This window comes from Populus trichocarpa, chromosome 14 (genome assembly GCF_000002775.5).
Source record: "Populus trichocarpa isolate Nisqually-1 chromosome 14, P.trichocarpa_v4.1, whole genome shotgun sequence".
Lineage (NCBI taxonomy): Eukaryota > Viridiplantae > Streptophyta > Magnoliopsida > Malpighiales > Salicaceae > Populus > Populus trichocarpa.
This window is the reverse complement of record NC_037298.2, coordinates 13,388,945-13,414,339: the sequence shown is the minus strand read 5'-3', so window position 1 is coordinate 13,414,339 and position 25,395 is coordinate 13,388,945. Positions and strand designations below refer to the sequence as shown.

The 25,395-nt window shown below is 34.8% G+C and overlaps 5 protein-coding genes across 9 annotated transcripts; 4 read left to right on the top strand and 1 right to left on the bottom strand.

The window, feature by feature from the left end:
- The first annotated feature begins 1,673 nt into the window (after nucleotides 1–1,673).
- LOC127904286 (uncharacterized) lies at nucleotides 1,674–3,557 on the top strand. The gene is made up of 5 exons (XM_052447037.1): nucleotides 1,674–1,740; nucleotides 1,813–1,893; nucleotides 1,985–2,151; nucleotides 2,676–2,993; nucleotides 3,117–3,557. The coding sequence occupies exons 1-5, from the start codon at nucleotides 1,674–1,676 to the stop codon at nucleotides 3,555–3,557; spliced, it is 1,074 nt and encodes a 357-aa protein (XP_052302997.1).
- A 1,017-nt stretch (nucleotides 3,558–4,574) lies between these two features.
- LOC7463378 (serine carboxypeptidase-like 20) lies at nucleotides 4,575–9,253 on the top strand. The gene is made up of 14 exons (XM_002321204.4): nucleotides 4,575–4,824; nucleotides 5,032–5,177; nucleotides 5,609–5,685; nucleotides 5,767–5,889; nucleotides 5,989–6,091; nucleotides 6,160–6,197; nucleotides 6,275–6,376; nucleotides 6,576–6,656; nucleotides 6,745–6,987; nucleotides 7,940–8,005; nucleotides 8,083–8,204; nucleotides 8,535–8,648; nucleotides 8,875–8,920; nucleotides 9,002–9,253. The coding sequence occupies exons 1-14, from the start codon at nucleotides 4,682–4,684 to the stop codon at nucleotides 9,083–9,085; spliced, it is 1,488 nt and encodes a 495-aa protein (XP_002321240.1). The 5' UTR covers nucleotides 4,575–4,681; the 3' UTR covers nucleotides 9,086–9,253.
- Nucleotides 9,254–11,489: 2,236 nt separating this feature from the next.
- LOC7464439 (poly(A)-specific ribonuclease PARN-like) lies at nucleotides 11,490–15,117 on the top strand. The gene is made up of 8 exons (XM_024584524.2): nucleotides 11,490–11,911; nucleotides 11,999–12,129; nucleotides 12,532–12,735; nucleotides 12,825–12,937; nucleotides 13,084–13,200; nucleotides 13,279–13,393; nucleotides 13,492–13,707; nucleotides 13,948–15,117. The coding sequence occupies exons 1-8, from the start codon at nucleotides 11,574–11,576 to the stop codon at nucleotides 14,592–14,594; spliced, it is 1,881 nt and encodes a 626-aa protein (XP_024440292.1). The 5' UTR covers nucleotides 11,490–11,573; the 3' UTR covers nucleotides 14,595–15,117.
- Nucleotides 15,118–16,541: 1,424 nt separating this feature from the next.
- LOC7469380 (uncharacterized) lies at nucleotides 16,542–19,616 on the top strand. 5 transcript variants are annotated; one of them, XM_052447268.1, is made up of 9 exons: nucleotides 16,543–16,979; nucleotides 17,070–17,219; nucleotides 17,329–17,543; nucleotides 17,636–17,706; nucleotides 17,804–17,966; nucleotides 18,165–18,354; nucleotides 18,652–18,810; nucleotides 18,939–19,027; nucleotides 19,295–19,616. In XM_052447268.1, exons 1-9 carry the CDS (start codon nucleotides 16,637–16,639, stop codon nucleotides 19,388–19,390), a joined length of 1,476 nt encoding a protein of 491 aa, XP_052303228.1. In that variant the 5' UTR covers nucleotides 16,543–16,636; the 3' UTR covers nucleotides 19,391–19,616. The 5 variants fall into 5 exon arrangements, with proteins under 5 accessions (XP_052303227.1, XP_052303225.1, XP_052303228.1 ...); XM_024584489.2 differs by having other exon boundaries at nucleotides 17,064–17,219; XM_052447267.1 differs by having other exon boundaries at nucleotides 16,542–16,979; nucleotides 17,064–17,204; nucleotides 18,939–19,616.
- A 149-nt stretch (nucleotides 19,617–19,765) lies between these two features.
- Nucleotides 19,766–25,123, bottom strand: LOC7463375 (linoleate 9S-lipoxygenase 6). The gene is made up of 9 exons (XM_002320535.4): nucleotides 24,808–25,123; nucleotides 23,916–24,196; nucleotides 23,610–23,850; nucleotides 23,109–23,474; nucleotides 22,920–23,005; nucleotides 22,497–22,583; nucleotides 21,664–21,962; nucleotides 21,127–21,390; nucleotides 19,766–20,751 (listed from the first exon to the last, which is right to left on the bottom strand). The coding sequence occupies exons 1-9, from the start codon at nucleotides 24,989–24,991 to the stop codon at nucleotides 19,977–19,979; spliced, it is 2,583 nt and encodes an 860-aa protein (XP_002320571.3). The 5' UTR covers nucleotides 24,992–25,123; the 3' UTR covers nucleotides 19,766–19,976.
- Between the last annotated feature and the right edge of the window lie 272 nt (nucleotides 25,124–25,395).

Genomic DNA, 25,395 nt, shown 5'->3' with positions numbered 1-25,395 from the left:
GTTGTTGATTTGGTTCGGACAAGGGAAAAAAAGACAGAGTGAGAAGAGAATAATTTATTTATTTAAAACAGAAGAAGCACAGCAGCCAAATAGGAAATTGTTGAACCGAAAATTTGAAGTAGGGAGTCAGAGTCTGCTTTAACTTTCTTTTAGCTTGTTTGGACCGAAAATTGTAAGTCAAGTTGATCTGTCAAAACTTTCATACTTCCATAAATTCATAGGTCCTAGATTGTTCAAGTAGCACTACTACTTTGTGTCCACACTTTCCAAAGGGTCCATAATTCTGCTACTTGATAGGCTGGAGCTGGAATAGAACAGTTAAGTATGATTCAGAACCCTTGATTCCTTGCGAAATGCTTATCTAATTGCTGGAGAGCTAAGGCAACTTAAGAAATGCCATGAGCTGACAATAAACAAGAAAATAATAAAAGTGACCCATCCACCGCAGCTAATTAACATGAATTAACACACAACACGATGGAAGTAGTATATGAGACTGTTGAAACGCAGGGTAGTGAAATTATCACAGAACAAAATTCAAATCGCAAAAGCCAACCTACTTCTTCAAGAAAATCAAAATCCACAAAAGCAGTCCCTACTTGAACATTGAAAGATCCATCTTTCTTTAAAGCTTCCAGGCTTGTAAGTGTATAACCTCTTGGAAGGATGCCCACCATGTAGGCAATCAGGAAATGGCCAAATTATCCAACCTGCCAAATTATCATGTTATACTTCATGAATCATGACTAATTGAATCACAGAGAGAGTCTGCTGAAATAGAATATGTCCCCGCTATATTTAATGAATTATTTTAAGTATCACCATGCAAAATATTGAACATGTGATAAAACTAAGAATTAAAGAATTTAGGAATCTGAACTTCGTACGTCAAAGGAAAATCCGATTATAAATTAAACTGAACCTGACATCTAGAATTACAAGTATTTCTAGCTATCCAAATATATTGATTATGTCAGTTTAATCATAATTTCTTATATTGATTGTGTAATTATTTGATATGCTTTTTTAATGTTTATTTCTCCATACTTTTTAGGTTTCATTATCAGAAAACTTCACTTTCTTATCATGGATAGTAAGATTAATCATGCAACATGTATGGGAGCAGCTGTAACTATCATAGCTGCAGGAGTAGCTATTATTGAACGAGAAAGAAGTAGAATTTATATACCAAGAGAACCACGTATAAATGCAATTGCTCAACGAGAATTCTATATTGATAGCATTTTGAATCGAGGTGATAGACATTGCGTCGAACAAATTCGTATGAAACCAATTGTGTTATATAATTTGTGTGATGTTCTCACAAGTCGTAACCTATTACGATCAACTCAAAATGTGTCTATTAGGGAGCAAGTAATTGTGTTCTTACAAATTATAGGTCGAAACCAAAGATTTCGTTTTATTAGTGGTATATACTATAGGTCTGTTGAAACTATCCATCGTTACTTTAGAATTGTTTTAAAAGCAGTTCTTAAGTTATACAAACACCTAATTAAAGACCCAGGCGATACAGTTCCCGCAGAGATATTGAATAATCGAAGATTCTATCCTTATTTTAAGGTATGAGAACAATACCAATATTTTTATACATTAATTAATTACATCTAGAAGAAAAGGTTATAAATTATTTTTTCATATTTATATAGGATTGCATGGGAGCAATTGATGGTACCCATGTTCCTGCAAATGTTCCTGTTGAGATTCAAGGAAAGTTTCGAGGTCGAAAAGAAGGAACAACACAAAATATTTTAGCAGCTATAACTTTTGATTTGAAGTTTATATATGTTTTAGCTAGCTGGGAAGGAAGTGCACATGATTCACGGGTTTTAGGCGATGCATTATCAAGACCTAGTGGTCTAAAAATTCCAGAAGGTATATAATAAAGTATTTATTATATGCAATAAACATATAAAATGTTTAATTAGCTAAAGATAGTAATAGGTTTTTTTTGTCTAATTTGTAGGGAAATATTATCTTGGTGATGCTGGTTACGGTATTCGAAAAGGAATCATTTCTCCTTTTCGTGGAGTTCGATATCACTTGAATGAGTTTACTGAACATTCACCAGAAAATGAAAAGGAGCTATTTAATCTTCGACACTCTTCTTTGAGAACTGCTATTGAGCGAGAGGTTTGGTATTTTGAAGAGTCGTTTTAGATCAATTGATGGAAAGTCTTTTTGGTCTTATGAAACACAAGTAGATGTTGTGCTTGCATGTTGTATTATTCATAATCACATTATGGGAGTTGATCCAAATGACTTTCTTATGGAAGAAATATGTTCGGAAAGTGAACCAATTAGACGAACAATCAACTTAAGTCAACGGGAGGAGAGGAAAGAGAATAGGGAGTGGATAACAAAAAGAGAAATGATTGCATCAACCATGTGGAATGATTATAACACTCAAAGAAACTAGTAATTGAGTGTTAATTATATATGTTTGTTTTTATTATGTCTTGCTTGAGTTTGTATTATCTTTGTTATGTATTTGGATTGTTTGTTGACTTTATTATAATTTCTTATGTATTTTATGTATTCTCTTTTAAATATTAATTGTAGTTTTTATATTTAATTTATTAAATCTAAATATTGAATGATTATATTTTGTATAAATTTGTAACCTTTTTTTTTTTGTAGAAATGAGTACCACACAGAATGCAAAATGCAAGGGCAAGCACTTTACATGGTCTAAGCCTATGTCTCACATGCTACTTGAGATATTAGCTGAGGAGGCACTTAAAGGAAACAAACCTTCTTCCACCTTTAGAGCAGAATCTTTTGTTAAGGTGGCTACCGAAATTAGTCAAAAGTTCAACGTTCAATGCGAGCCTAAACATGTTGACAATCATCTCAAAACTGTGAAAAAAGAATGGGGAATAATAACCAAGCTTAAAAATAAAAGTGGCTTTGGTTGGGATGATTGTTTGAAGATGATTACAGTTTCGAAAGATGTTTATGATGAAGAAGTGAAGGTATGATAAATATTATACTCTTCGTAATTTTTATATTTACTTTTGTTTCCAAAATGTTATACAAGGAACTAAAAAATTTCGTATTCTAAACTTTATGAACATGCACATCCCAATCATGACAAGTATCTCAACAAAAAACTTGACATGTACGAGGCAATGACAATTGTTGTTGGAAAAGATATGGCAACCGGAAATTATGCCAAATCATATGCTGATGTCAACTTGGAAGAGAACACTGAAGAGCAATCAATTTCAATTGAAAATGAAGGGGAATATGAAGAAACTTCTAAGGGAAAAGAGACATCTTCCTCTAGTACGCAAAAGAGGCAACATAGGAAGAGAAATCGCATGTATGAAGATGATGGTGTTGAAAAGTTGTCTAAACAGATTGGAGATGTAGCACTTGCAATTCAAAGCCTCAGCAAAAATCAACTTGATGTTAATGCGTTGTATGCGGAAGTCATGAAAATTGAAGACTTTGATGAGATCACTCTTGGGGAGGCATTTGATCATTTGGTCCAAAATGAAATGTTGGCAAAAGCATTTATGGCAAAAAATGCTTAATTTGAGGAAAATTTGGGTTCAGAATTTTGTGAACCAACACTACTACAGGCCTGCTTGCTAAGATGGTTTGACTATGTTTAAAATTTGGGTTCAGACTATGTTTGTTATCTGACAAGTATGTTTACTTGTTTAATTCGGTCTAGCATATTTATGTTTGTAATTTGAACTAATATGTATGTATATGACATCGAAACTTAATATTTATGCATGATTTTGTTTGATGTTAGATATTTATATTTATTTCTTGATGCTTATTCGATATATATTAAAGGGATATTAAAGGGATAATTGCCTTTACTCGTAAAAAAAAATATTTATCCAAAAAACCCATCAAAATATTTTTTGAATCTATTTATCTTTTAAAAAAACTTCATACCAAAAAAAAAAAAAATACCCCAAATATATAACTCTTACCATAAACTAATTTGGCTTTCTTCATATGAAAAAAAAAACTTATTTTAAGCTTTTAAAATTGAAAAAAATATAGTAATAGGTTTTACTTAAAAAATATTTCACAAGCTTATTTCTATATAATATGATATGATATATTTAGTTATATTTTATAAAATAAGCTATGTATGAATATATATTATAATAAAAAAAATTCATCATTATACTTTTTAGATTTCAATTTTTTATTGTAAGTGATTAAATATTTATATTAAATATTTTATATATATTAGATAAACTTGAAAAAAAAATTAATTCATTAATAAATTATTTTCCAGTTTCTTTTCCATAACATAACCAAACACTGGAAAGTGTTTTCCAGTTTATTTTTCATAACACTACCAAACATCGAAATTTACTTTCCCGGAATTCACTTTTCAGGAATTTACTTTTCTTGAAATTCATTTTTTAAAAGAAAATAACTTTCCAGCAAATAAATAGTGCCTTAACAGTATGAAGTTTAAGATTGGGGTTTACGAGCTCACTAACTGAACAACTGATTAGTTTGATTTTTGAGGTCACTTTCAAGTATTAGTATTATCCTCTGTTGGCATCTTTTGTCTTGGCTTTTAAGTGAATAAAACTCCGACAGGTTGCGCAAGTAAATATCCGTAGGCATCTATAAATACAGTTCCAACAGACAATTCTATTCATCGTTAGCTAAAGAACTAGCCATGGCTAAGTCATGTCCTATCTTGTATAGGATCTTTTGTATGCTTTTAAGCTTTGTTTTACTCACTCACTCAGCCCCTGAAACTGCTCTTGTTACTCAGCTTCCTGGCTTCTCTGGCACTTTTCCTTCTAAACACTATTCTGGGTATTTTAGTTTCCTTTTGCCTTGTCATTTCTCTACTTGCATAGAATTTCTTGTTGCAATTATATAAATATATTGTAAGTAATTCATTGCTGATGGTTCAAGATTTGTCAAAGCCAAAGCTAGTTCTTTTTATTGTTTCCCAATTCTGCGAATCACAGTGTAGTTGCTATACTGGAATTAATGTCTATATTGGGATTTTTTTGGAAGGTATGTGACCATAGATGAAAGTCAAGGGAAGAGATTGTTTTACTATTTTGTTGAATCGGAAAGGAACCCACCAAAGGATCCAGTTGTTCTTTGGCTCAATGGTGGACCTGGATGCTCTAGCTTTGATGGATTTGTATATGAACATGGTAAATATTCATCTCATCAAGTTTCCCTTTTTAATCTATTTGTTTTATGCTTAGATTGAGATTTGGGTTGGTTATAACATAGGGATTGAAGGAAGCCTTGCTCCTCTTCGGTGATAATATTGGGGTTTCTCATAAAAAAAATTGTCTACGTTTTACTTTTTAGTAATGTCAGTTTAGTTTTTCAAAAATGCGAGGCCCAGGGTAAAGTTCAGTCACTAATTCAAAACCCATCAATTTTATCATCTTAGCTATTTGACCTCATGGAATTGAATTAACAACAAAGAGGATGGTCTTATTCAGCACCTAGCTATGTTGGAATTTATATTTTTTTTTACCAATTCATAATCTGAAAACAACTGTGTCTTGTTGCTGTGGTTTTGTGGATTGAGTTAGTTGTCGGTTTTTGAACAATGAATTCAATGTATATGCAGGTCCTTTCAATTTTGAAGCAGCAGAAACAAAGGGAGATCTGCCCAAATTGCATCTTAATCCATACAGCTGGTCCAAGGTTGACCGAATTTTCTTCTGACAAAAGATATAATTTCTTTTGTGTGCTAATAAACGTCATAAGATTGCTTTGGCATTTCAGGTTTCCAGCGTTTTATATTTAGATTCTCCTGCTGGTGTTGGGCTTTCTTATTCCAAGAACGAAACTGATTATATAACTGGTGACACAAAGACTGCCTCTGATTCGCATGCCTTTCTACTCAAGGTATAGAGGGGAAAGAAATATGGATAATTTGAGCATGTTTATAGCTGCTTTCTTATTTCCAAAATACTGAATATCAGTAATTTGCTATTCTGAAAACAGTGGTTCGAGCTATACCCAGAATTCCTCTCTAACCCATTTTTTATTTCTGGAGAGTCCTATGCTGGAATATATGTGCCAACTCTTGCTTATGAAGTCGTGAAAGGTATTTTTTTCAATCTATGAGTTGTGTTTTTTGGAACTTGAGAGTATAATGCATTCTTGCTTTTTCAGGACTTGATGCTGGTGTAAAGCCCATTCTCAATTTCAAGGTATGGATTCTTGAAATCCTCTTTTATTGAATTCAAAATTTATGACTGCTAAGTACTTAAACCTGCATTTTATACAGGGATATTTGGTGGGAAATGGAGTTACTGATGAGGAGTTTGATGGCAATGCTCTTGTTCCATTTGCACATGGGATGGGCCTGATCCCAGATGAGTTATTTGAGGTGAGTAAGATAAACATTCTATGATGATTTATGCTGTTTCCGTATGCTAGCTTTCCTTAAATACTTGGAAATCTGCACCGTGGAGTCTCACATCATTATAAAATCCTTGACAATATTTTGTGGTTTTGATATTAAGATAGAGTTTCTTTCTTTCCCTTTCCTCAAAACGTGTTTTCTGACAATGCATGATATGCTACAGGAGGTAACCAAGGAGTGCACTGGAAATTTCTACAACCCACTCGGTGAAACTTGTGAGAGCAAACTCCAAAAAGTTTACAAGGTACTTAGTGGGTTTCTCATAATTTGAAAGTTAAAATAATCTGCATAAAGTGCTCTGTCATTTGCATTGATATTTTTACTAATCCCAGGACGTTGAAGGTTTAAACATATATGACATTCTAGAACCATGCTATCATGGCTCAAATATAAGGGAGGTTACAGATGATAGAATCAGGTTACCATCCAGCTTTCGGCAATTAGGTGAGACCGAAAGGCCTCTGCCTGTGAGAAAAAGGATGTTTGGCCGTGCCTGGCCTTTTAGAGCTCCTGTAAGACCTGGAATTGTTCCAACATGGCCACAGCTCCTCGATGGCGAGAGTGTTCCATGCACTGTAAGTCCAATATTTATTTGTTGTAAATCCTGTGACTTTTATCTATTAATGTACTTATTTGTTTCTGAAATCCTCCATGGTGAATTCTGGTGGCTTGTTCTGTTATCTAGATTTGCTGAATGTTATTGTTGTAATGTTTGATGCTATTTTATCTTATAAACTTCCACCAGTAGTGTATGGTGAACATTGCACAAAAATTGTTTTTCAGAAGAAAAAAAAGATTGAAGTTGAAATGCTTCTTGAATAATGTGATAAGTTCTTAAGAATCAGTAATGACACTACTGAAAGAAGTTCTGCATTTGCATAGATGTGACACCATTTTCCAACTAGATTAGCTGATACTAATTCCTTTTGTTTTTCATTACAAAGGCCACGACCATGCCAGTGAGGAAAACACAGTCATAAGCTTTACAAGAGAAGGAAGCCCTGGGACAAAGGGAAAAAGTTTAATTGTCAATCTTGTGGCGGAATATAATTTGGTCTTAAATAAACATTGATGGCAAATATAGAATGCTTGCTGAAACATTTTTTCTTCTTTTTTTATATATCTTGAAGTTGGACAGATTACATGAAAATAGTCCACTGTATGTTCACTTTTCAATCAAAATGAGTAAACTTTATGAAATCTATGCTATGGTGTACCTTCTTTGAAACTTATTTAAAATTCAGCATGTTTAGTTTTTAACCTTAAGGAATGTTATTGCTTGATTATTGTGCTTTCATTCTACTATCAACATTCCCCTGTGTAGTGTCCACCATCACTGTTTAAACAAAAGCCAAAAGGATAAAGAAATTTTTTTTATTCATTTTTCTTGGTTCCTTGAAGCCAACCTGTCGTATCTAGCTATACCCAATTGACACTTTCTCTATGTGCATGGTGTCATTTTCTTTATTCACATTTGCCTTTCTGTTTGCTAACAATTTGGATTCATCTGAAATGCCATTTTGTTAGGATGATGAAGTTGCCACGTCATGGCTGAACAATGAAGCAGTTAGGAAAGCAATCCATGCTGAACTAGTAAGTTTGCTCGATTTTGTCAGTCACGCTACAGTTTGAAAGCAGTTACCGTATTTTATGAACCTTATGTAAAACAGGAAAGTGTATCTGGTACTTGGGAGTTGTGCACAGATAGAATCCGTTTTCATCATGATGCTGGTAGCATGATTAAGTACCACAGGAACCTTACTTTGAGGGGATTTCGTGCCCTCATATTCAGGTACATGATCTTCAAACTTGTGTTCTTAATCTTAGTAGTTTCGGTGAGACAAGTGACTTAGAGAAGACAGGAAAAGAAAGGAAGGGGTTTAAATTGTTGTAAGATTTATTTTTACTGTTTTCCGCCTGTGTAAAGAACAATGGAGATACATACAACTTTGAACGTTCTTGTTCAGTGCTTGTTTTTTATTGGTTCCATCTGTGTAGTTGTAGTTCTCTGCTTTTCAACGTCATGGATCAGATGAGATCCTTACACTTTTTTCTTGCACTGTTTATTCCTTGAATTATGTGGAGGATGATAGTAACTGCTATAGCTTTACTTTACTTGTAGCGGGGATCATGATATGTGTGTTCCATACACCGGGAGTGAAGCATGGACGAGATCAATGGGATATGATATAGTTGATGAATGGAGGCCATGGACTTCCAATGGACAAGTTGCCGGGTACTTTATTTGCTCTTCTTCTTCTTTTGGAAAGGACAAACCTTTTCTTGCTTTCGAATTCCAATTGATGAGACTAATTTTTCAGTGATGAAATCATAAGTTCAAAACATTAGGACAAAAAGCTTAGAGGGAAAAGGAAAAAACGTTCTCTTTATGACCTTCCAGTTTCCACACTATTTTTCTCGAATACCAAATAAACACCTTCTGGGTGTCATTTTTGTTGCAGTTATACACAAGGGTATGCAAACAACTTAACTTTCCTCACCATGAAGGTAGGTCGCAGCTTGCTATTTGATTCAGTGACTTGAGTTGTTCATCATCCTTGCCCTAATTTGATTATCATGTTGGTGCAGGGGGCTGGACATACTGTCCCAGAATACAAACCACGAGAGGCATTAGATTTCTACAGTCGTTTTCTGTCTGGGAAACCGATCTAAGACATTGTCGATCACCAGACTTCATCGCACGCAGAGAAATGAATAAATCCATCCTGCAGAGAGCAACTTCCTTGTTAAGCAACTACTTTTATGCTACGCTACAAGTGAATGTATCTCATCATACTTTGCTTCTTCAAGCACCAATCTTATTGCAGATTCATCACTACATATGTAAGCTTATGCTTGGACCAGTTTCCACATGCCGTGACCAAATCCTACCTCTGTCAAGTCTTAATCCATTAACTTTCTGACATAAAAAGAGGTTTTCCCTCCATGCGCAACTCATGATGCTCTATGATTGCTTTTTAACATGTAACACATGAAATAAACTCTTGAGTGATTGACGACAGTGACGAATCAAAAACTTTGTTTCGCTTAGGAAGGTAGAGGTAAATAAAAAATGTTTAAAGTTTTCATGTTTAGAGCAAGGTTGTCAATTTCGTTTCGTTTCGCTCAGAATGGCCGAAACATTCCATACCAATTCAAAAAACAAAACAAAACAGAATAAATTTCATCTCATTTTAAATCTCGGTCCGTTCTGGATTTTTCAGCTAAATTCCGCCCGAAACGTTTCAGTTTCATTCCACATGTTCTGTTCCGCTCTTGAAAAGCTATTGAATCAAATAGAACGTTGTTGAATTTAATTAATTAAATCACCCAATTATAAAAGGCTCTTTTTCATTACTATTTTCAATAACAATGATATTAATAATAGTATTAAAAATTATTATTACTATTTTCATTAACAATGATATTAATTTTTTAAAATTAAATTTATCACTAATATATATATGGTTTATATTCATGTTGTATTTTTCATGTTTATACTTTGTAGGAATTTGAGCAAAACAAGATATGCTTTAGATTCCATTAGCCTTGATAACATTAACCTAACTTTATATTTAAAATATTTGTGTTAAAACATTTTACTTTCATAATATTTTGATATTTTGTTTAAGTTGAATTACTTTAAGTTAAAGATCTATTTAATCTTGACTATTTAGAAATATTTTAAATTTTGAAATTATATTTGTTTGGCATTGTGTTTGTATTGCATAATTTATAATTAATTTATCTTGAATTTGAATTATGTTTGTTGAATTTATATATATATATATATATATATATATATATATATATATATATATATATATATATATGAACAATACAACTTCGAAACGGTATTCCGAAACTGAAACATTTCATTCCAATTGAAAAAACGAAACAACTACCAATACAGAATTGACAACCTTTGTTTAGAGATTAAAAATCAAGAGTTTTTAAAGCAGAGGGCATCAAATATAAGGGGGGAAGGGTAAAAAAATTTCAACCATGAGGAGGCCGCGGGCACCACCCTTTTGTAGTATTTGTAGCTGTGAGGAAATAAATTGAAAAATTAATTAAATTGAGATAAAAAAAATAACTGAAAAAACTGATTTATGAAAAAAATTGATTAAATCGATTAGAATATTTTAAAAAATATTTGGTTTGGTTTCGGTTTTATAAGTCTGAAATTGAAAAACCTCAATCGAACTGAATTGATTTAGTTAAAAATAAACTAAACCAAACTGGAAAAAAAAATTAAACAAAAAAAAACCAAACCGAACCGAAACCAAGCCCATTAGAAAATAAAAAAAACCCCAAAAACAATATAGTTTTTGGTTTTTAATATAAAATAACCATACCAAACCGAAACCGAACTGAACCAAACAGAACAGAACCAAAACTGGTAGTTTAGGTTTCGGTTTTTAATATAAAATAATCGAACCGAATCAAAACCAGCTGTTAGAACCGGTTTCGGTTTTATTTTTTGTTTTTTATAAAATTTCAATTTTGTTGTTTTTATAGGTAAACATCAGACCAAACCAAAAATAATCACCCCTGCCCTCTTGAATCCCTCAATAACTGATGACATGTCTTGAATAATCATTTTTTTCACACAAAAAGTCATCTTGATATATATATATATATATATATATATATATATATATATATATATATATATATATATATATATATATATTTGTTGAGAATAATTTATCAAGTAGATTGTTAAAACTTTTTTATTTTTATATTTGCTTTAAATAAATATTTTTAATATTTTAATTATTTTAAGGTGTCGATATTAAAAATAATTTTTTTTAAAATATATTATTTAAAACATTTTCAAATACAAAACATTAAAAAATAAATCACACCATACTTTTACTTCCAGATACGCTCATGAAAAATTACTAACAATACGAGGATCCAACCTGTGCTGATCCCCAACCAACAAGCACCAGGGGGCACCTCTATTGTCTTTAACATAAATAGAGAGAGTCTTGCAATCCCCAACCAACGGCCTGGTGAAGAATAGCCCATGAAAGCATTGGGCCATGGCCCATATTTGACTTCATCAACAATAAGCAATTAGCCCACATCTTGATCTACCTGCTCTCTCTGCTCCCTAGTTCTCTTGGTTCGCCGGATAAAAGGAAAAATAAAAATGGTTGCCGTCTCCCCGCTGCTGCAAAGGCGCCTGTTAAGCACCAGCGTGACTAGAACCCACCATAAACCTCAACAGCAATGGAGCGTAAAGCAAGTCACAAAATCAAACTTCGCTGACACTCTTGAGGACATAAAATCCCATGTCTCCAATTCCGATTTTGTGGCCGTGTCCTTGCAAAACACCGGCTTCTTCTCCGCCCCTTGGCAACGCGTCTCCCCTTTTGACACCGCCGACACGGCTTACTTAAAAGCCAAGTATGCCGCTGAAAGGTTCCAGGTTCTTCATTTCGCTGTTTGCCCCTTCACTGTCAGGGCTTCTAAAGTCACTGCCTACCCGTTAGTACAACAATCTTTAACCAATCTTTGTTCTGTTAAAATCTAGAATTGATGATGAACTAAAACTGGATATTGCTTTTGGCGCAGATATAATTTTCACTTGTTCCCAAGAGCTGAACTAAAGATGGAAATGCCTTCTTACAGTTTTTATTGTCAAACCTCGTCTTTGATATCTATGGCTCGCCAAGGTTTTGACTTTAATTCTTGCATAAATGATGGTATGTATTCCCTTAAAGTTGCATTGCTTCATATGTGTACTCTAAGAATTTCCAAATTTGGATTCTAATTCTTTCTTCTATATTCTAAATCCTTTAGAATGTCACATTGTTTAAATTAAAGAAAATAGAAGTGAGCCAAGGTTAAGATGCTTTCTCACTCAAATCATTGAATAAGGTTGAGTTAATAGTTATTTTTGGCACTAACAACTGGCCACTCTCAAGTCTAAGCCTAATCAAAGTAAGAATCATCCATATTTGGTTTTTTCTTTTTTTACCTGTTGAAATAGATAGTGAATGTATTCCAGTATCATTTTAGGAGCATGACAAGTGTCGAGTAGAGTCTGCTGCCTCCATGTATTGAGCTTGTTTTTGAAAATCTGTGTGATTCTTCTGATTTGATAGGTATCTCATACTTGTCCAGAGAACAAGAATCTGCTGCAAAAATTCAGATGGGGAATCCAATACTTGCAAAGAATGTGACAGAATCCACTTCTACCCTTTCTGTTGCTGATTCTGTATTCGTTGAAAGGATTAAATCACACATTAAAAATTGGAAGAAAGCATGTAAAGAAACTAGCACAAGGAAAGAAGGCAACCAAATTCAAGGTGGTTTGATTATGTCATTCCTTTCCTTTCGTTTGTTTTTTTTTTTATAAGAAAACAAAATTATTATGAGTTTACCTTTTTGTTTCCAGATGCTCTGGTCAGATCCCTAAGAAAACTCGTTCTAGGAAATGAAGAGTATGATTCAAGACCGTGCATGAATATAGATGTTTGCAGTGAACGCCAAGCGCAGCTTGTGGTTGAGGTAGATTGAAAGGATAGTCTGGACTGTCAGTTAGTAGTGATGCATGAGATTCTTATCCTTATTGCTGGTTTTACTGAATTAGACTTGTTTTGCTTCCAATTTTTGTTGGTAATAATATCTTGAATTTTTATGTTTGTTGGCTACAGATGTTGCAAGAATTTGCTGATGATGTTGTTCCTTTAATAATTCCAGCAAAGGGTGGAGCAATGCAGGCAGTTCGTGTTGTTTTAACAAGTTCAAAGGAGGATAAAGATCTTCTGCAGGTAGCAACTATATCTCAATCCTTGGTGATGATCATGGTCAAGCTACACTTAATGATCTAATTGATGCTTGATTGACAGGGAAAGCTTCAAAATGACGAACAGGAACTAAAGAAAAAGGTCCGTGGCTTTCGAGAGGTGATCGATTTGATATCTGCTTCTCAGAAGCCTGTTGTCTCGCATGGTTCCCTTAATGGTGTATATCTATGAACTCAAGTTTCTGTTTATCTGAAAATAAAGTATATGTTTTTTTTTTTGGTAGCTAATCTCATGGATCGATACTGCTACATGCAGATTTAACAGTTATTCATTCAAAATTCATAGCTCCCCTGCCTCCTACAGTGGATGAGTTTATGTGTTCCTTGCGTTTGGCTTTCCCCCTGGTAATTGATGTCAACCATCTGATGAAGGAGATCAGTCCTCTGAGAAAAGTTACTAGTATACCTGTAGCTATTTCTCAATTAAAGAATCGGTTCTTTACACCCATTGATATGGAAATTCCATGCCAAGGTCAGTTACTCTCTCTGGTTTTTTCATGAACAGGCTGACATATGTTATATGATAGGGGATTAATGGAAATCTGTGTTACGGAAGTCTATTTATGAATTGCTTATTTATAGCTTGTAGGTTCTATTTTCTTGCCTGGTCTCCAAACATTATGAAGTAGGCAATTGAAATTTCTTTCGGCAAATTATGAAGTTATACCACTTGACATACTTGATTGATGTACACCATATTTGATCTTTTCAGCTATGGAAAATGAAGACACTATTCATGGGCAAAATGTTGTGAAGATTTGTGAATTGTTTGCTAGGCTATGCAGTATACTCAAAATCGATCCTGCTGCTGTCAAATCAGATGAAGAAAAAGGGGCTTCAGCCCTTGAAGCTTACGCAAATATTTTCAGTCCATTCTGTACTGCATCTGAAGAACCAATAGATGGAGAAATCAAAATATGGACTAACAACACAAGAACTGTGAGCTGTGAGGATATGGTTTTCTTGTGGGGATTTGGGGATAGGGTGACAGCTGGGATACTAAAGAGCCTGCTACAAGAGTCTCATGAAGCTTTCTCCAAGGAATTTGATGTGCGATTGGTAGATAATAGCTGCGCCATTGTGATTTTCTGGCAACATGGGTTGACAGAAACTTTTCTGAATACCATGAATAAGTGCTCAGACATGCGCGGACCTTTGAGGGAGATGGTTTCAGAAGGTCTAAGAGCTGCAGGGTATGAGACTTACAATAGAGCTTGTAGGTTAGGTTTATGGGAGTCAAGTTTAGCAGATTCCTTAGACAGAGCCTTGGCTGACTCTGACTGTGCTTCCGAAGCTGATTCTAAAACGAAGTGTTCAGATAGGTGCAATGAGTGGATAATTAACCTGGATGATCTCTGATGCTTAGTTTCTGTTTATTGAGTTCGAGACGCGCATAGCTAGTCTTTATTCATAACAAGGTCGAAGCATAGAACTTTTACCTTTTTATCGAAGACGAAACTAGCTTGGCAGCGATATGACACTTCTCTCTGGTTTCTGGTTAGAAGTGAGTTTCCCCCATTGTAGGCTTCAAGCCGATTTGATTAGAGATATGCATTTGCAGTTCTGTTCCCGGTCTGTATAATGAGTTTCCCATGTTGTATTTTGGTGATTTTGTTATAGATCCTCTCCCTCCCTCTCTTTAGAAACCTCTATACCCGTTTTGAGTTGCATCCCAAGCCTATAAATTCTGTAGTTAAATCCTAAATATTTCCAGTTTCGTCTGTAGTCAATGTTTTTCTTTTAATAGCTTGTAGGTTTAATATGCACTTGAAAAGCAAGAAGATTTGATGGGAAGTTGAGCGCTCAACACCTTTTTGTCTAATGCGCATGTACAAGGAAATTTGATGGAAATATTGATATACATTCAGATTTTTTTTTGAAATGTTCAGTATCAAATTTCTAGATTTTAGACTCAATTAAAATTGAGTATATAGATTTTTTTTTCCTGAAGAGTAGAGGGAAAAGTTGCCCCCTTTTTCTAACAAGAAAAAAAAAGTAGGATTTTCAATGCAAAGAGAAGTGTGTGTGTGTGTGTGTGTGTGTGTGTGTAAGAGTTTAGTATTTCACCCTTCAATTACTTGGCTTGGCTTGTTTTAGAGGTAGAGAGGTTTTTTTAGTTATTATAAGAAAAAATATGGTTAAATTAATTTGTTTTTTTGTTTTTGCATTTTTCTTGCATAACATAATTACTGTATTGTCCTTGATAGCAAAAAAAAAACATTAAACTTTGGTTAAGGGATTTTTTCGTCTTTAACTTTGATTTTACAATAGTTAAATTACGTTATTAACTTTGAAATTTAAAAAGTTTTGTCTTTGCTTTTTGTAGTTATCAAGTGTAATTAGAGGTAATAAAATAATTTTTATAATAATAATAAAAAAAAAGTTGAAGGTGCATGAACAGTTTTTGTAGGTTTCGGACGACATGTATGTCTCCTTCATATAGCTAAAACTTTACTTTCAGGACGGCGACCGGAACATTTTGGCATCCCCTCCATAATTAAAGCGGCGCGCGTAGCTTAATGGTGGCTAGTTTGGCACCTGTGAATTTTTGTTTCATTTTTTTTCCCTCTCTCTTTCTCATTTTTTGTGTTGATCTCAAATTAGCCCCTGAGATTTGTTATCTTTAAATTTTCATTTTTATTCTCTTTATTATAATTTTTTTATTTAGAATAATTTATGAAATTAAGGATTTCTTTCAATTCCATCCCTATTCTCTTTATTACAATTTTTTTTATTTAAAATAATTTATGAAATTAAAGATATTTTTTTTCAATTTCATCCTCAATGGATATTTTTCATATGTTAGATTTGATTCCCATCATTTTGATCACTATTTGTTTTATTTAAATGATTTTTGTAATTGTTTTTTATTGCAATTTCATCATTCTTGATTTTATTCATATCAAATCTAATTCTTTTTATTATTGTATTGTCTTACCTTGCAAGATTTTTTTTATTATTTCATCTTCCAACATTTAATTAACTTGGTATTTAGCTTCTTAGTTAAATTTAAGTCTAGAATTTAATGGATTGAAGGTTTAAAAAATTAACCCCAGTTTATGATGTTGACTCGAGTTTTCTTGGTTTTATTTTATTTAAAAAAAAAAAACTTTTTTACCACCCTCCAGCGTTTTGTTGTTCTTTTATGAAAATTTTTAGTTGTTTTTAAAATGAAATAGATTGTTTTTTTTAATTAAATTTAACTTTTTTTAAAAAAAATATTTTTAAATTAATTAATTAATTTTATTTTTTAATATTATTAAACTTCTAAGTTGAATTGATAAAAAATTTAATGAATTAAGGATTAAGTACGGTTGTAACAGTTAACACCGTTTCCTTTTCCTTTTCCTTGTCGAGGTAACCGTTCTGTTTCAACTTCCAATCGCGAATCAAAGCCAAAAATGGCTTCCGTTACGCTACACATACAGTCACCACCACTCAACAACGACGTCGTTTCGCTTCCAAGGAATCATTTCCCTATCGTCACCTTCAAAACAACCTTTTTTGGCTCCTCGTTGACCGCGAACGGGAAACCGCTTTCTCTACCAAAAACCTTTCGAACTCAACCCGTAATCACTTCTTCTTCTTCTTCTTCTTCTTCTTCTTCTACTCACACGTTTGATGTTGTAATTATTGGTGCTGGAATCATCTGGTTAACTATTGCCCGGCAGTTCCTCATCGGGTCGGACCTTTCCGTTGCTGTTGTTGATAAGGACGTCCCTTGCTCTGGTGCTACTGGCGCTGGTATTCTTAGTAACAAATTCTGATTATTATCTCTCGTTTTGTTTATTTTTTTCAGAATATTGTTTTTGTTTTACTTTGTGACGGTTACAGGGCAGGGATACTTGTGGATGGTGCACCAGGAACCAGAGAGTGACACATGGGACCTCACAATGAGAAGCTATAAACTGTGGCAAATGTTTGCAGAGAAGGTGCGTGCCCAAGGCCTGGATCCGTTACAAGAATTAGGTTGGAAACGGACTGGTAATTATTTAAATTTATTCATAAAAGTCTCTGAAGATAACTTTTATGTTTAGCTAATTGGGCAGTGTGATAATTGTTTGTGATTTTTTTTCTTAAATTATTATTATAGGAAGTTTGTTGGTAGGCAGAACTGCCAAAGAGGCAGCAACGTTGAAAAAGAAAGTGAAGAGATTATCTGAAGCTGGATTGAGAGCAAAGTACTTAACAAGTGATGCTTTGCGATTAAAGGAACCTGAGCTTGAGGTCGGTAAAGATGGTGGGGCTGCGTTTCTACCCGATGATTGTCAATTGGACGCTCAACGTGCTGTTGCATTCATTCAAAAGGTTTATTAATTTTTCCCTTGTCTCAATTAGTCAGCATTGTTTTCAGTTGGCATGTGGTGGAATTCATGCTTGTGTGGTTCATGTGTATGTAGGCTAATAGGCATTTTTCTATAAAAGGGAGATATGCGGAGTTCTTTCATGATCCTGTGACAGGTTTATTGAGGTTTATTCTCACACTTCTCTGTAACTGGCTGTGAATTCTTTGTGGTTTCAAGGGGGTATAAGTTCTGAGATTACTACTTCAATTCTAACGTGTACAGATCTGATAGCAGCAGTGAGGTTGAAGGTGTTCGGACTTTCAAGAATACATTGTACAGTAAGAAGGCTGTTATAGTGGCAGCTGGTTGTTGGAGCGGGTCTTTGGCACATGACTTGTTTAGAGAATCAGATATTTTGTTGAATGTCCCTGTTAAGCCTCGGAAGGTTGGAGCTAGGATCACATAACCCAAGATTTTTATTCTTATTTTGCATTATATAAAATGGCCTGGGATTACCATTTTCTTTCTTTGTTATTTATTTATTTATTTATTTATTAAACATGAGCTTTATTGGGTGATTCCATTTTGTATCTTGCACTTGTTGTATATATAAGACCTGTTATGCATTTAATCTTTTTAACAGGGTCACTTGGTTGTCCTTGAGAACTTTAGTTCCTTTAGATTGGACCATGGCCTGATGGAGATGGGTTATGTTGATCATCTACATGATGCTTTAGATCGCAAAAGTTCACATTCAGTAAAAGTTGAGGAAGGGCAAACCCCGTCTGTCTCGATGACGGCCACGATGGACACAATGGGAAACCTTGTTCTTGGTAAATTTTTTGTACTTTTAGTTCCATGATATCTAATATCATCGATCTTAACTTGCATACAATAACTTGGGTGAATTGCAACCTCATAAGACTTGATACTAAATTGTTTGCATGAGTAATTGTATTTGGCGAACAGAGAGTGAGTGTGGCTTTCTGGTAAATCTTGGATATTTATGTCACGTCTTCTGCTCTTCCTAGCATATTATTTTCTTCGTAATTATGTTACTTCAAAATAAGATACTGTTGTTCATTCAATGACTGCTTGTGTGGCCTATCATCTACTATTCAACTTTTCAGGGAGCAGCCGTCAGTTTACTGGGTATAGCACTAAAGTGGATGAGTCCATTATTAATCATATATGGAAGAGGGCTGGAGAGTTCTTTCCCAAACTAAAAGAGCTGCCCCTTGAAGATTTCACTTTGGATAGAAAAGTGAGAATAGGATTACGCCCTTATAGTAAGTCCATGTACTTCAGGACATGCATAGAGGAAAAAATTTCTTTCCAAGGCACTAGGACTTGAAAATTTTAAATTTGTACTTTAAGCCATCACCTTGTACTTATGAAATGTGTTCTACTGTTCTAGTGCCTGATGGGAAGCCAGTGATTGGGCCTGTGCCTGGTTTGATGAATGTGATCATCGCAACTGGGCATGAAGGAGGAGGACTTTCTATGGTAATATCTGTATCCCTCTTTTCCACTGAAGAAAAGTGGTTAGGTGTTTTTCCTTTCTTATTCTTTTTTTCCCCTTCTAAAAATAAATTCAGGCTTTTAAGTTTGACCATATTGTTCTAGTTTTAAACTAAACTTGATTAGTGACAACTTATGTTCCCTGCCTGTATTTGGAAATTAGCTTCGCAGTTATTTTTTATCCTTTTGACCGCTGATAAATCTCTGCTGAACAAAGGAATCGCTCATCATTTTTTTTTCTTCGATTTGGAGGCTTTGGGTACTGCTGAAATGGTTGCTGATATGGTGTTGGGCAATCTTGGAATTGTTGATTTGGCAGCATTTGCACTTCAGGGTCGATGTTGCTAATAAATACCCGTGTTTTTTTACAAGATGGAAGATGGAATGGTTGCATGATTGGCCGGTATTTAATGGTCTGCTGGTTTTCTGGGACATCTCAAGGTCATAGGAAATAGTGCTGAATTTTGGTAGCTGCTGGCATATTTTGTATGCCTTCCGTATATCTGCTTCTTTAATTTATATCTGTATTTACTGAACCATTAGTTTTATCTTCTAGTTCTTTTTTTTTTCTTCCTTTGTCCGTCTTTCATCATTTTACTGTTAATCTTGCGTGCACATCGAAGACAAATGTTATAGTCCCATTTGACTCTCTGGCTCTAGCTTTCTCCACTTTCGATGCTTGTCTAGGTGAGACAAAGTCCATTGGCAGCATACTGCCTTGGATGAATACTATTAAATTGAACCTTTGATATTTTCTCCCCTTTGACTCATAAGAAACAAAGAACATGTTTCAGTAATGCAATCACTATCAGGATGAGACCAGGAAAATGGTGGAGCTTAACATGCTTTGGACAAGTATATATTTTGGAGAAACACTTCTATAGTGACTGTATAGTCATCACTGGACTCCATTTTGCAGTATAATGAAGTCGTGCTATATTGATATGTTGTTAGGGATCCCCTTTCCTGTGATGCCCCATGTGGATCCAACATTGGATGTATCTGGGTAGAGAAGTTCATATGGGATCTTGGCAGGGCCGCTCCTGTTCTTAAACTTAGGATCTTTGTTCCTCTGAATAATTTTCTTCTCTATCTCTTGGAGATGTTCGTTGAACTTCTTGAATTTTTCCTGAACTCCATCGTCAGTGCACTCTAACAGCGGCCTCTGACCTAAGTATACTTCATCAGATGTGTGCCTCGAGAGAACCTCAATTAATGCTATACCGAGGCTCATCTCAAATCTGCTGGGCAGCATGTTAAGATAATATTTGTCTGGATCTCTTAAGAACTCGGCAAATTCTTGTGTCCCTTGCTCTGGAATAAAATTTCGACATAGCATGGGACGATTTAAAGGGCAGCCAGCATATGCATATTGCCCAAAGTTGACGGAAGCGTGAAGGCCTGATGTAATCCATATTAGTGTTGTTAGAGCCTCTGTTAGGTCTAAGAGAGTTGTCATTTTGTACCACCATGTCTCGTTGCACTTATCACCATGGCCCACATTCTGGATCTCAGACCACCATGCTTGAATTTCTACATCAGAATTGACAGAAGAATCGTTTTCGTAGAAAAGTGAGCAGAAGTCTGTGACCCATGTCTTGATGGCATGCCAAATATCAAGTCCATCTGCACCATAGGGATAATCATCGAAGAGGAGCTGTACCTCAGTGGGATTATTTGGATTGTCTGGGTCTTCCAGGGCCAATCCTCTGAAATAGCATTTGTTACAAGACAACATTAGAACTGAATGCTAGAGTAAGAATTCATGTTTTCTGAATTTTTGAGGTTGCTTCTAGGTGTTTGTTTTCTACTATGCTCACTTTGGTTTTATAGGCTCAGAATTTTATTTTGCACTTACTCTAGAATGCATGGCAAATATTCAGCATATCCCTGACAGATTTTATGATATTTATGTTCATTGTTTCCTTTTCTCTTGTTTATTATATTAACTATCTACAGATCATGAAAATAATCGTATGATCTCAACTTAAATGTTAACATTATGGATTTTTTCCCATTTTGTGTTGATAACAAAAAGAAACTAGGTGCAAGGGGGAGGGGGGCTATTTGTTAGAATGAATTACCTTTTGACAAGATCAGCAGGAAGAGCTTGTTCATCAAATCTCCATTCTTTATAGAGTTCAGAAGACAATTCCATGGATATTTCACCAGAAAAGAGTGTTTTCTCAAGGATTCCTCTAGAGTTTATGAGGATACTCCGTGCCAATGCGTTTATGTGTATGGTGTCCTTGAAATGAGGACGTAGTAGCCAGTTGATTGGGTGCATGACACTCAACTGCCTTCTAGTTGCAATAATGAACGGCTCAACTACTGCATGAGTGTGTAACCTGGAAAATGCAGATATCAGAGAGAACAAAAGCATTGGGTATTCTGTTGCGAATAGGAAGGCATTTCTTTTTTCTATGAACCATCAGTAATGATTTAAGAATGCATTTAGAAATTTCAGTCAAAAATTCTCGAAAAGAAAGAAAGAAACAGTCATTATATGGCCTATATAATGCTTAGTTGTTGACCTCTAAGAAAATATTTTTGTTGTGGGTAAAACTCCACAAATAATATGGAAAATCCAGGATTGAGATTGGCAAAGTATCTCAACTCACCAATGGCTAATTAGTTGGTGGTATGCTGAGTCATTAGCTGCAACATGAGCTTTAGCAAGCTGCCATAGTGCTGCTTCAGTTCCTTGATTTGCTGGGAGAAACACCCTGCTGACTTCTGTGTCCTCACTGGAGCCAGGCAGGCTCAATTCTATTGCTAATGGCTTTAATGTATCATCAGTTCTTAAGAAAAATAGTGTTCTTGATGCATAAGCACAAACACCATTTGTGTTAATTTTGCTTAAATACGGCATGAGATAGTCATGGTGATCCAAGATGAATATCCTCCATTCATTCATTGCCTGTGATTTATATTTAGAAAGAAGTGAATAACTACAGAAGACCTCTTGCATTCTGCATTGAACTCCTTGAGAAGGATAATCAGAAATATATACAAGTTTTCCAATTAGATAAGTGATATACGCAATGCTCCAATGAGAGTACTTGCTGTATATTCTGAAAAACTTCCAACTTCTTAGAACTGAAGTAGTTTGTATGGCATTTTTGGAACAAACTATATTATATCCTTCAAGGGTGTTCTTATGAATTAAACACATATCCTATACCCTTGTCAGTGATTATTGCTTGTCAGTGATTATTGCTCTCACTCTGATGCAAGCGACAAAATTTCATGAATTAAAATTTTTTGAACTCTACAAGCGTTCACCATTCTAATTTAACGTTAACCTCTAGCCTAGTTTCATTTATGAAATGAAGTTCATGTCCTGTGATTACTCTTATTATGCATTATCAATCTCCTTGGAGAGAAGGGGGGAAGAGAGAGAGAAAAGGAAAAAGAAGAGGTTTACTGAGTGGAGAAGGATGTGAATGGTTACCTCGAAAAGTGTCAACCCATCAAGGCTGTGCTCTATGTGTGATGCCTCTATTGTACTCATTCCATATCTGCCTTCTGGTGGGAATTTCTGTGAAGTATAGTCAAATTAGAACATTTAATAGGTGCTTATGACTAAATCATGACTCAGTATCAAGGTGACCTGCTGCTACAGTGTTGAAATGTGAAGAGCAATTTATAAGAACTGTATTGTGGGTTTGAAATCAACATGAAACTAATGAGTCTTGCCAGGTGTTAAGACCGGTATAGGGAACATGATCTTTGTTATGTTTGTCTGTTGTATGTAGTTCATGCCTAATGAACATATTAAGGAAATTTCTTGGTTAATGGAGAGTGGTATAGAATGGTGCAGGTTTAGGCTTTAAGTTGATGATAGATCCAATGCAGTTCATAAGGTTAGAGAAACCTGCAAACTTTGTATCCTTGCTGGATTAGTTCCTGCAAGCATTTGACGTCCAAATTCCTCATCGTTTCCCCAGGCTAATTCATTCTCTGAAAAATACATTTAAAATAGACGCATAATGCTGAGACAATTTAATAGAACACAATCCTTTAGGATCTATGAATTATAAAAGCAGATTGCTAGAGGAATTACCTCTTATAATTTGAGGTAATGGGAATTTCGCGAGGTCTTCTTTGCCTGCATAAGTAATTTCTTTGAAAAGGACATCTGGAACTAATTTCTTCAATCTTTCTTTGACCTTTCCCTTCAATTTGTCTTTGGCCTTTCCCTCTACTGCTTTACTTCTCTTGCTAGAAAACATATCATGTATCTCGTCAAACGACTCAAAACTACTGGAATCTTGTTTGAATAATGAATCTGCCTCTGTGATAATGAAATGCACAGTAGCCTGGATTGAATTTGATATGAACTCTGATAGTTTCTTGGGACTAAAACGCTCATCTGGAGGAACATATATATCCAAGTTGATTGTTTCTGTCCGGCTCTCGGTTGAAGGTTCTATATGTAAGTGATCACAAGTAGCAAACAAAAAGAAACTCATGTATTAACAGTGGAAAAAGCTATGAGGGAATTTTATAGGAAAAGGAACCATGGCAGATCATCTGAACCACGTGAGAGAGAAATTTGGGATACCTGTATTGCTGGGAGGGTGACCTGTTCTCACCCTACGGGGGTATGGATGTAATTCAGAACCACCCAAGACTGGTCTAATGTGTTCCTGACCTTTATCTGGATTACAAAGATCGTTGTAATAATCATAGTCATAGATTCGATCCCATTCCTTCCTCACTTGTTTTCCATCCCCTCTCAGACTAACAAGTTCCAGCTTTCTCAACTCCACCAGAGCGCTAGGTGTATGATTTGGAAGATAACTCTGCAACATTAGGTATGAGTTTAATTGTGCTATATATATATATATAAGTTTGGCTTCTAACTTACATTGTTTGAGAAGAATAGGCGCTCTGATTTTGTCTTTTGGAATGGATATACCCAAGATCTGCAGTCAAAGTAGATGATCTGATTGTCTGGAATTTCTAGAGTTACAGATTCAAGGAAGAACTTATGCTTATGTTGATTTTTCATAAGAAAAGCTCCTGGAATCCCAAAGTCCGGCTCGACATGTATTTTTATTTTGTATATTCTTGTTTTTGTGCCATCATGTCCCTCGCTCTTTCCACGCTTGAGGTAGGCTTTTGCACTCAACTTTCCTTTGCCTGTGCCTAGTAGATGCAGCATGAAGTAGAAGATCACAAGGAGCTTGATGTTATGCAGACAGACTTATCATTATCAAACTTTTGTTTCTTATGATCAGCTGACGTCGCACCATCATGGATTATTATCCTAATTTTTAAGGTCCAGTCAGCTGGTCTCATCTAGTTTTTGAGAACTCAAGTTATTCCTAGCTTTTTTACATCTAAGACACAAAAGGAAATTGATATCAATTGTATCAACTGCATGGCAATAATAAGTCAGAAATAGCTATAATGTTGTAATAACTTTTGTGGAAATACATATTCCAAGGAAAAAAAATGCAATTTCTTGGTGTTTCTCTAGAACTATTTTGCATTAGGTTGTTTTTTGCATAGCCGAAAAGGAAGTTATAACATAAATAACACTGTACTGAAGATTTCGGCCTAGCATGTTTATGCTGTGAGGAGAATACTTTATTAGAACAATAATCAGGGGACAGGGCTATGTAAGCTAGGTAGTTCACTTATTTCTCAGCTGACTGTTGACGATAAATTTCTGTTTTTTTTAGTTTTATGACTGAATGCAGGAAGAGCAAAACCTATTCATTTTAAATAAAACTTGATATAACTCAAATACTTACTTGGATCGACTGTAGTGCTGCTATAAATCTGTACAGATGCTGATTTTCCTGGTCCTGATTGCCCATGATTTTGAATAACAATTTTTCCCTTTATAATGTTTTGCTTGATATGATGATTTTGAAATTTGCTTTGGACTTCTCTCACTCGCTCTTGCATGCTGGGATATGCTCTGGGGAACACCATGTCTATATTTTTGTTATTTTTTCTACCCAGTGGGGGTTGCTCAACCTGTATTTCTGCTATAGCATCTTAAATGAACCCCTGATGAATTTCTGCCTACCTTGTATTATTAAGTACACATCTGATTTTTGCTGCAACGAATGCTGGTGTGCGAAGGCGTTTATAACTTGGTGTTTACTTAACGTGGAAGGAAACAAAATGTTCCTAGCTTCGGTCATTAGCTATGCATCTGATCCATTGCTTGCCTTTCAGGTTTACTTTAGCACTTTTGGTTTTCCCATCACATGCTTTACTTGTTACAGTAATTCTACTCAAGGGGAAGTTTTGTTTGTGTTTGAAGGCATACCACCATTGACAGCATGCCGAGACAGTGTTCAAGTTGGAGGTCTCTGGTTCTGTAATGCAAA

Excerpts from the sequence above, each read along its gene's own strand:
- LOC7463375 (XM_002320535.4), bottom strand. The coding sequence starts at position 24,991 with ATGGTGTTCCCCAGAGCATATCCCAGCATGCAAGAGCGAGTGAGAGAA. Across the intron at positions 21,963-22,496 it reads ATGGGTTGACACTTTTCGAG|GCAATGAATGAATGGAGGAT; the intron begins GTAACCATTCAC and ends TATAAATCACAG. Across the intron at positions 20,752-21,126 it reads CCTGCTGATCTTGTCAAAAG|AGGATTGGCCCTGGAAGACC; the intron begins GTAATTCATTCT and ends ATGCTATTTCAG.
- LOC7463378 (XM_002321204.4), top strand. The coding sequence starts at position 4,682 with ATGGCTAAGTCATGTCCTATCTTGTATAGGATCTTTTGTATGCTTTTA. Across the intron at positions 5,178-5,608 it reads TGGATTTGTATATGAACATG|GTCCTTTCAATTTTGAAGCA; the intron begins GTAAATATTCAT and ends ATGTATATGCAG. Across the intron at positions 8,205-8,534 it reads TTTCGTGCCCTCATATTCAG|CGGGGATCATGATATGTGTG; the intron begins GTACATGATCTT and ends CTTTACTTGTAG.
- LOC7469380 (XM_052447265.1), top strand. The coding sequence starts at position 16,637 with ATGGCTTCCGTTACGCTACACATACAGTCACCACCACTCAACAACGAC. Across the intron at positions 17,220-17,328 it reads ATTAGGTTGGAAACGGACTG|GAAGTTTGTTGGTAGGCAGA; the intron begins GTAATTATTTAA and ends TTATTATTATAG. Across the intron at positions 17,544-17,635 it reads CTGTTGCATTCATTCAAAAG|GCTAATAGGCATTTTTCTAT; the intron begins GTTTATTAATTT and ends ATGTGTATGTAG.
- LOC7464439 (XM_024584524.2), top strand. The coding sequence starts at position 11,574 with ATGGTTGCCGTCTCCCCGCTGCTGCAAAGGCGCCTGTTAAGCACCAGC. Across the intron at positions 13,201-13,278 it reads AGGATAAAGATCTTCTGCAG|GGAAAGCTTCAAAATGACGA; the intron begins GTAGCAACTATA and ends CTTGATTGACAG. Across the intron at positions 13,394-13,491 it reads CTCGCATGGTTCCCTTAATG|ATTTAACAGTTATTCATTCA; the intron begins GTGTATATCTAT and ends TGCTACATGCAG.
- LOC127904286 (XM_052447037.1), top strand. The coding sequence starts at position 1,674 with ATGGGAGCAATTGATGGTACCCATGTTCCTGCAAATGTTCCTGTTGAG. Across the intron at positions 2,152-2,675 it reads GAACTGCTATTGAGCGAGAG|AATGCAAAATGCAAGGGCAA; the intron begins GTTTGGTATTTT and ends AGTACCACACAG. Across the intron at positions 2,994-3,116 it reads TTTATGATGAAGAAGTGAAG|TATCTCAACAAAAAACTTGA; the intron begins GTATGATAAATA and ends AATCATGACAAG.